At 39.0% G+C, this 9506-nt stretch overlaps 2 protein-coding genes and 1 long non-coding RNA gene across 3 annotated transcripts in view; all 3 read right to left on the bottom strand.

The window, feature by feature from the left end:
* Positions 1-1486: 1486 nt before the first annotated feature.
* On the bottom strand, positions 1487-2509 carry LOC107040514. The gene has a single exon (XM_015260634.1). The coding sequence runs from the start codon at positions 2507-2509 to the stop codon at positions 1487-1489; it is 1023 nt and encodes a 340-aa protein (XP_015116120.1).
* A 243-nt stretch (positions 2510-2752) lies between these two features.
* Positions 2753-4045, bottom strand: LOC107040513. The gene has a single exon (XM_015260633.1). The coding sequence runs from the start codon at positions 4043-4045 to the stop codon at positions 2753-2755; it is 1293 nt and encodes a 430-aa protein (XP_015116119.1).
* Positions 4046-9122: 5077 nt separating this feature from the next.
* Positions 9123-9506, bottom strand: part of LOC107040519 — a 22917-nt gene continuing 22533 nt past the window's right edge. The window contains exon 3 of the long non-coding RNA XR_001461014.1: positions 9123-9230. This is a non-coding gene — a long non-coding RNA (uncharacterized LOC107040519). The remainder of the gene's footprint in view (positions 9231-9506) is intronic.

Here is a 9506-nt window from a genome sequence, read left to right as displayed (position 1 = left end):
TATGGTTCTCATGGTGATGATGTCAGTTGTGGCGATTGGATTAACAGTATACACAATACTGTCATTCTGTGAATCCCAATGGATTCCAAAAGTTTTGAGAGTGGAATCATCTCCTCCTAACAGCTGGAGATTGACAGTAGATTCTGGTAGGCCTTGAAGTACTTGTGGAGAGTTGGAGGCACATTGACGTAAGTTGAAACCACCTGCTTTCAGAAGACTGATCATTTTATCCCTGAGAAGTAGGGCTTCTTCGAGAGTAGAGGTGCCAGTGAGGAGATCATCAACATAGAGATCTCTTTTCAGGAGTGTTGAAGCAGTTGGATACCGTTCCTGTTCGTCATCAGCTAGTTGATGTAGACATCTTACTGCGAGGTACGGAGCAGAGGAGCGGCCGAATGTGACAGTTTGCAGCTCATAAGTCATGATCTCGTTGTTTTCTCGCCAGAGTATGCGTTGATACTTTGTGTCTTCAGGTCGGATGAGCACCTGACGATACATCTTCTCGATGTCGCCAGTGAAGATGTAGTTATGGAGTCTGAATCGTAATACCAGACCGAGAATGTCGTCCTGAATGGTTGGACCAACCATGAGAGCATCGTTGAGGGAGACACCAGTACTGGAACGTGCTGAGCCATCAAAGACCACTCTGGTCTTGGTGGTGAGGCTGGTGTCCTTGAAGACTGCGTGGTGCGGGAGGTAGAAACCATCTTCTATTTCTGTGTTGATCTTCTTCATATAACCAAGTTCTTTGTATTCATTGATGACCTTGGTGTAGTCTTCTGCGAGTTTGGAATTCCATTTGAATTTCCTTTCTAGAGAGAGTAAGCGACGTTTCGCCTGAAGAAAAGATGTGCCAAGTTGATCTTTCTTCTCATTGAAGGGGAGTGCCACGACATACCGTCCTTCAGAATTACGTGACACGTGCTGTTGGAAGTGAGCCTGGCAGGCTGCTTCTACTTCTGATTGTCGGCTCTCTTTGAGCCCGATGTCTTCAATTTCCCAAAATTTGTTGAATTCATCGACAATTTCAGTGAAGTGACATTTAGCTTGAACGTAATCAAACTCGTTGTTCATGCTGCCACAAACAATCCAGCCAAATAGGGTTTTTTGAAGATAGATATCCCCTGCGTTGGGAACCTTGACTTGTCCTATGCTGAGGACGGAGATGGAGGTGCTGGACCCCAGCAAGACCTGGATCGGAGAAGGTCTGTGGAAATCCGCGTCTGCTAGAGGCAAATTCTTGGGAATTTCTAGTGATTCTCTATCAATCTGTTCACTGGGAACGAGAGATGAAATCCTTGGGACAATCAAGAAATTCAATTCTTTCTTGAAGTTATTCAAACGAGAAGAGATTGTTGTGCTGATTCTGTGATGCACCATTGTGGAGAGTTTATTTAGAGCGCCGATTGGAATTGAACAAGTTACCTTTTTGATGCCCAACTCAGCAGCCAATTCATGAGTGATGAAGTTCTTTGTAGAGGCGGTGTCAATTAGGGCACGACATTGGACTGGTTGANCGGCCGAATGTGACAGTTTGCAGCTCATAAGTCATGATCTCGTTGTTTTCTCGCCAGAGTATGCGTTGATACTTTGTGTCTTCAGGTCGGATGAGCACCTGACGATACATCTTCTCGATGTCGCCAGTGAAGATGTAGTTATGGAGTCTGAATCGTAATACCAGACCGAGAATGTCGTCCTGAATGGTTGGACCAACCATGAGAGCATCGTTGAGGGAGACACCAGTACTGGAACGTGCTGAGCCATCAAAGACCACTCTGGTCTTGGTGGTGAGGCTGGTGTCCTTGAAGACTGCGTGGTGCGGGAGGTAGAAACCATCTTCTATTTCTGTGTTGATCTTCTTCATATAACCAAGTTCTTTGTATTCATTGATGACCTTGGTGTAGTCTTCTGCGAGTTTGGAATTCCATTTGAATTTCCTTTCTAGAGAGAGTAAGCGACGTTTCGCCTGAAGAAAAGATGTGCCAAGTTGATCTTTCTTCTCATTGAAGGGGAGTGCCACGACATACCGTCCTTCAGAATTACGTGACACGTGCTGTTGGAAGTGAGCCTGGCAGGCTGCTTCTACTTCTGATTGTCGGCTCTCTTTGAGCCCGATGTCTTCAATTTCCCAAAATTTTTTGAATTCATCGACAATTTCAGTGAAGTGACATTTAGCTTGAACGTAATCAAACTCGTTGTTCATGCTGCCACAAACAATCCAGCCAAATAGGGTTTTTTGAAGATAGATATCCCCTGCGTTGGGAACCTTGACTTGTCCTATACTGAGGACGGAGATGGAGGTGCTGGACCCCAGCAAGACCTGGATCGGAGAAGGTCTGTGGAAATCCGCGTCTGCTAGAGGCAAATTCTTGGGAATTTCTAGTGATTCTCTATCAATCTGTTCACTGGGAACGAGAGATGAAATCCTTGGGACAATCAAGAAATTCAATTCTTTCTTGAAGTTATTCAAACGAGAAGAGATTGTTGTGCTGATTCTGTGATGCACCATTGTGGAGAGTTTATTTAGAGCGCCGATTGGAATTGAACAAGTTACCTTTTTGATGCCCAACTCAGCAGCCAATTCATGAGTGATGAAGTTCTTTGTAGAGGCGGTGTCAATTAGGGCACGACATTGGACTGGTTGATGATTTCTATCTAGCAGATTGATAACTGCTGTGGGGAGGATGTCCTGTCCTGATGAATCCAGTGGTAAAGAGATGGCTGATGGAGTTGGAGGAGTTGGAGTGTCTAGTCATGCACTAGTACTTTCTGATGGTGTTGGAGATTCCTTGGTGTGGTGGAGCAGTGAGTGGTGTCTAGCCTTTGGATCATTGCACGTCTTGCAATAACCCTTTGAAGTGCATTCCTTTACTCCATGTCCCTTTGCAAAGCAATTGAGATAACGATTTTGATCGAAAATGACCTTCTTTCTTTTTTCAACGTCCATTTCTGCAAATTTTGGACACTCGTAGATCCTGTGGTCCTCAGTGCAGACTGGACACTTCCTGGGGGTGTTGGAGAAGAAGGTCTGAGCTCTTGGAGTGCCTGAATGCCCAGATGTGGCATTAGGTTGTTGTTTGGAGTGAGAATGTTGTTTGTGGTGTGAATTCTTGCTCTGCGACTGCTCGTTCTTCTGCTTGATGCTTTTGGATGTGTCAGCATTCTTCGCGCAAATTCCTCGCTTCTCGAGGAAATCGAGAAGTTCGTCATGCTTGGGTATTTCCTTGCCTTCTATGAGAGTTTCCCATTGGAATACCAGATCTTCATCGAGTTGATTGAGGATGATGGTGCATACCAGGCCATTTAGTTGATCATCAGCTGTCCCAAAACTGCTGATCGATCGTAGCTGCTGACGTACTGAGTTGACGAGATCGATGAGTGACTTGTTGTTCTCTCTAGTTCTTTTTCCAATGTTGAGGAGAAGAGAACAGTGACGTCGAAGAGCTTGTCTTGGGATGTCGAATTTCTTATCTAGGAGAGCCCAGGCCACGTCATAATTTTCAGCGGTGATCTCCAATGCTTCGATGGCTTGAGCAGCTTCTGCTTTGCAGCTCGTTTGGAGATATTGAAGTCTAATTACCTTATCGATGTGGTTGGGAAGTCGTGCGTTGAACTGATCCTTGAAAGGCCTGTACATTTCGAATCGTCCATCGAATGTGGGTAGGGTGATTTCAGGCAATTTCATATTGAAGCTTGGAGAGTAACCAGCTCGATCAACTGGTGTCGGTTGTAGTGGTGTTAGTGGCTGTGCAGGGGCTGGCGTCTTGTCCTTCATTAAACGACTCAGCCTAGCTACTACCATGTCGTAGTTTTCTTCAATTGTGTAAGCGTCATTTGTGTTTGTTTCCTGGTTGTCCACATCGAGTTCCAGGAGTGATGCGTTGCTTCGATCCCATTCAGCGTATTTTTCTTTTATTGTTTGTAGCTTTATTTCCAAGAGTTCACTCATTGCCTCTGGACCGTCAGTATCCAGAAAGTTTCTACACTTTGTAAGGCGTGTTTTGAAGGCTGTGCTTTTTGCCTTCAAATTCTCAATGTGAGCCATGTCTGTATGTGTGCGTTGATTTCCACGGATGGGACGATGTGATACCATTCGTTTTTGTTAAGCTCCCCCGGTGAGAAAATTGGAGGCGCGAGATCTTTCGATTGCAACAATATGCAAAAGTTTATGAGAAATCACTATGATGTCACTGAATGCACTGAGTCTATTCACGAAGTCTATTACACTAAGTTTTATTACACTGAGTCTATTACACTGAATCTATTACACTGAGTCTATCACACTGAATTTAATTACATTAGAATTTACAGAATTTAAGCACGAATGATTTTAAACAATCCGGCTCGAAGGACCATGTGGTAAATCGCGGGAATACTGCGTTCGATTTTGAACTCTCTGGAGTTGTAAGTTCCAGAGATCTGACCTATACAGAACAATATTTGCGATAATTGTTACACGCCGAGGTATTCTTTGTGTAACTGTTTGTTAAGATGAGGAAGGATTCGATGAGAGGAAATGTTAGAGGTGAGGAGACTTGGGTGGTTGGAGACTTGGAATAATCACTCACGATTCTAACAGTTAATGTCGTTTTATTTTATTTTAACAGTTAATAGATGATACAAGAGTACCTCCGTTGAGGTGTTTTCTTTGCGAGGTAGAGATCGATACTGATTAAAAATATTAAAGTTGAGGACAAGTTGGAACTTGAAAGTAGAAGGGATAGAAAAGTGGAGGAGGAAAAATGGTTTTCTGAATTTGCAAATGATTGGTTAAAAGGACCTGTGATGGGAGGGACAATAATTATGATTGGAGAGGTGTCGTGGAAAATTTAGAAGTGCAGGAAGTACGGAGAGAGGGAGAGATTGGCGCGTCTTGGGCCTATTCCCCAATAAAGGGCGTCTGGGCGAAAATATTGAGGGACCGTGGAGGGTCGAGCGCAATAAAATGGAAAAGAAGCTATAAAGTAATTTAAAAATACAAATTTTTGAGTTGAATGAAGGGATTAGGACAATTTCTGGCAGTGATTAAATTTCTGAGAAATGTCCTTTACAAAGTTTTGGTAAATATGAGGATTATTTCAATAAAATAATTTAAGAGAGTCTAGAGGAGATATTTAAGAAATATTTTGAATGAGTTTACACATTTACAATTTGTCGAAAGGACGGAACTGAATTTAATTAAAATTCTACGAAATACCTTTGGGAAAATTATTTGAATGGAGACGGGAAAAAATCTAAGAAAATGTCTCAAAATAATTAAATAGAGAAAAAATGTAATTTCGCGTGTTTTGACACGCAACAAGTAGTGAATAAAAGTGGCTATATCTTTTCTGAACTTCAAAGTCTATTGATAATTTTGAGGAGATGTCAAGGAATTGGATCAAAATAAAAATCTTTCAAAACCCTCACCATCGTCAATCATATAGCCAATTTTTTCTGTGGTTGTGTATGCTTCTCAAATATTTTCACATTTTTGCTGCGTCTTGTCAGCAGTTGTATTGTGTTCTAAGTTGTCTTCACACACCTGTAACATGCATAAAAATCAAACAATTCAATTTGTTTTTTTCTCTTCAAAATGTGCATCTTCTGACACAATTTTCAAAGAGGAATTTTTTAATAAAATTTTCAGTGAATATATAGGACCAGAAAACAATTTTCCACCAAAGGCCAAAGTTAAGATCCCATTAGGTGGCTCCCATTTTCAATTTGAATATACGAATTCATGATGAAAAATTAAAAAGATATCAAAACTTCGTCTGCATTTGAACGTGGATGCATAATGTAAATTTGTCGCTTGAAAAATCAATGCACCTTATTCAGATCTCAAACAATTGAATGATTTTTTATGTGTTCCAATGGGATCTTCACTTTGGCCTTTGGTGAAAATATTTATTTTGGAGCCAATATATCCACTGAAATTTTTATAAACAAATAGAATAGGTACAACCGCGAAAACAAGTATTTTAACATTTTTTTTTACGTTTTTGAAAGGGAAGCGATGGAAGAACGAAGAAAAGAAAATTGACCACCTCCGTATGAAAAGTAGGTCAGAAGACACACATTTTGAAAAAATGAAAATAAATTGGTTGATTTTTACGGAAGATGTAGGTGTTCGAAGACAAAACTTGGAATAAAATATATAATAACTGCTCGCAGAATGCGTCAAAAAAATCAGGAAAAATTTGAGAAGTCATCATATTTCACATACAACCCCCAAAAAAATAGGCTTTATGATTGACGATGGGGAGGGTTTTGACCACGTTGAGATCACATGGCATTGCCCATATATTATTGATGTAGAAATATGAGAATCTATTGTTCCTTTCAGTCAAATACCTATTCATTACGGATTTGTAGAATTTGAAGAATTTGAAATCTATTTCTCATTAATTTTTCCAACATCCTTTTTTCCATAATCATTCCACAAGATGAGAAATTAGATTTAATTATTCCATATTTCATATTTATTCACTTATATGGGTAATTCCACCAATTACCAACTGACCATTTTGCGCCAAGTCTAGGATTTCGACAAAGTCATGGCAAAAAACTATCTTTTATGAAAAATAAAAAAAAAATCTTGATTATTTTTTCAATCCAAATTTCAGTCAACAGGATTAGACCATTAGACATCACATGGTACAAAGAACATGGTTTTCAACTGATAATTGTTTGATAATTTTCTCTGGTAGTTGCTATGTAAAAAAGAAAAGATCTTTCAGTGGAGTGAACCCCTCGTCGAAACTAACAGATCAATTTTGTCTCATGGTGCAATCCTGTTGACCGAAATTTGGATTGAAAAAATAATCCCCCGAATACCATTCGAACTTCCAAATTAATCAGGTATTTGCCTCGATGTTCCCTGCATACAAACAAAGTCGTCAAGTATTTCAGAAAAATCACTCGCGCTTCGCGCTCGTTATTTTTTAACTGCAAAAACTTGACTCCTTCGTTTGTTTGCAACGAACCTATCGGGAAATACTCAATAATTTTGGAGCTCTTGTGGTATAATAAGTGATAAATTTTGGGGAACCGGGTCACAAGCGCGATTTTCCACTTTTTCGTACAGAAAAGTTTCATTTTTGCCGTGAAAAACCCATCGGAATAAAAAAAAACATTTTTTTCTGGAAATTCAGAATTTTTCCGACGAATTACCCATGGAATACCAGTTATAATTATAATGGAATTACCAGTTATAATACCCCGGTGCTTGAAAATTATCGAGTATTTCCCGAAAGTTTCGTTGCTTAGCAACATGTGTATGAAGTTTGGCAGTATCAAAATCCCGAGCGCTTGCGCGAGGTATTTTGTGCCAAACTGCATGCACATGTTGCTAAGCAGGGAAATTTGAGGGAAATACTCGATTAATTTTCAAGCACGAGGGGTATTCGGCGGGTTGGTTTGGGTACGGTCAGCCGAAACTGTATTTGTCGAAGTATGGTATGTCTCCGAGTTGGAAAGTCACGGATCATGCAAAATAGGGACTCGGTATAACTCCGACCCCGTATTACATGGAGTATGACAAGTTCGATACAGTTAACCTTCAGAAAGTATTTTTCCCAGAACTACAAAAATACGGGAATCGATTATCATGGACCCATAAAAATGAGGATAAGATTTATATAGGATTAAGTGTTATACCATTTCATGAATTTTCATATCGTGAATTCTTCAGATGTTCATAAGTGTGGTTCATAATATTAACGGGATCATTAATAATCCAAACCCATGTTAAGGGACGTAAATATTTTCTGGAACCTTTGAATTACCAAATAATCATTTTTCTAATAGGTGATTTATCAAATATGCGTTTATCTATTATCTGATGAGTCAGCGTAAGAATTTATAGAGAACCTTTTTATTCTAAATAATAATTATTCGCACCATGAAAAACCAAGAGTGCACTTTCATGTGATATTACATTAGACCGAAACAGTTATTGTTCAATCTTCAATCTTTCCAAATGGGAAATGAACAATCATGAATATTATTACAAGTTTTTCCCTGCTGATAATGCAGATTTCCGTGGCACATTTCCAACGATACATTATCTACAATGAGGGGCCTTACGGGTTGTGTATTGCAGTCAGTACATAAACAGTTTCCCAAGTGAGTTCGTTCCAAAAATCAGAGATGGCAGCATCAAACTATCTACTTGATGTAATGCGAAGGGTTGACTTTTTTTTCCATTATTAGTTGTCAAAATTGTTTTTTTTTTAAATATAAAATCACTACTTTGCGTAGCTCTATCCTCATGGCGGAAAAGTCACCGTTTCTCAATACTTTCTGTTTTCTGATTTTCTGAACAAATCGCATGTGAAAAATTAATAGTATTTTACGTAAGGCAGTGGTAAGGGTTGTTTTGAGCGGGTGTGAGATTTGAAGCCCGAACCAAAAAAGGCGAACCGAAAGGCGAGGGTTGTAATCACACTCGTCATAAAAAGTCACTCACTTCAAGTTACGTGTTAATTACAAAGCTCCCATTCGGAAGCAAAAGAAATTCAATCACATCAAACGCCATAAAGACAACCGCATAAAAAAANAACCAAAAAAGGCGAACCGAAAAGCGAGGGTTGTAATCACACTCGTCATAAAAAGTCACTCACTTCAAGTTACGTGTTAATTACAAAGCTCCCATTCGGAAGCAAAAGAAATTCAATCACATCAAACGCCATAAAGACAACCGCATAAAAAAATAATGAAAACTCATACATAAATATACGCATATTCTGATTTATTAGACTGTATTCAATTGCCCCAATTTAAAAAAAACAAGCTTGAATTTTCACTCTTAAAATGCTTCCATTTGGAAGAAAAAATATTCATTTTCACATAAGACAATGTGGTCAATTGCAATTTATAATCCATTTCCCTTGGGAAATTTTGTCTTTAGCTGTATATATAACTGAAAAGTAAGACGTATGAGTTTGGTTAATGAGTGTAACGACGTGTTTTTATTCAAATATTCATTAAATGTGACTTATGATATTGATTCCTTACTCATCGTTATGCCACTTTTTAGTGTTCTATCCAATCTACATAACGGAACTCCGTGATAACGTTGTGGCAAACGTGGCATGCGAGATTTGCTCCTCCCCTACTTGTTGCATTCCGCAGGATCTTCATGGCACACTTTTTGCATGAAAACCAGTGCCAACAAGGGACTGATACATGATCAGTAATAGCACTGGCATTGCAAAAAGTGCAGCGATGCATGTTCAACTTACGCACTATGAAAAAGATAATCATTGTGAAAAACCACATACGAAAATTTTTAATAAAAAACCCTAAAAAATTCTATATAGGTATTTTCTATAGACTTTCTATAAGACTTCTATTGGATTTGCTATACGTTTTTTGCCGTTTCTTTTGACGTATTCAAGAGGAAATTCTATAGAAAAAGTTTATAGAATTTCGTTGTTTATAGAATATTTTCGGCAAATTTTCGAAGTTTTTTCATTCGATATTTTTGAAGAGAAGAAAATAAAAATGACTAAAAAAAAACT

Source organism: Diachasma alloeum, unplaced genomic scaffold (assembly GCF_001412515.2).
Source record: "Diachasma alloeum isolate Michigan unplaced genomic scaffold, Dall2.0 Dall_scaffold_00337, whole genome shotgun sequence".
NCBI classification, from domain to species: domain Eukaryota; kingdom Metazoa; phylum Arthropoda; class Insecta; order Hymenoptera; family Braconidae; genus Diachasma; species Diachasma alloeum.
The sequence above is the reverse complement of the archived record's forward strand: the minus strand, read 5'-3'. Positions and strand labels throughout refer to the sequence as shown.

Excerpts from the sequence above, each read along its gene's own strand:
- LOC107040513 (XM_015260633.1), bottom strand. The coding sequence starts at position 4,045 with ATGGCTCACATTGAGAATTTGAAGGCAAAAAGCACAGCCTTCAAAACA.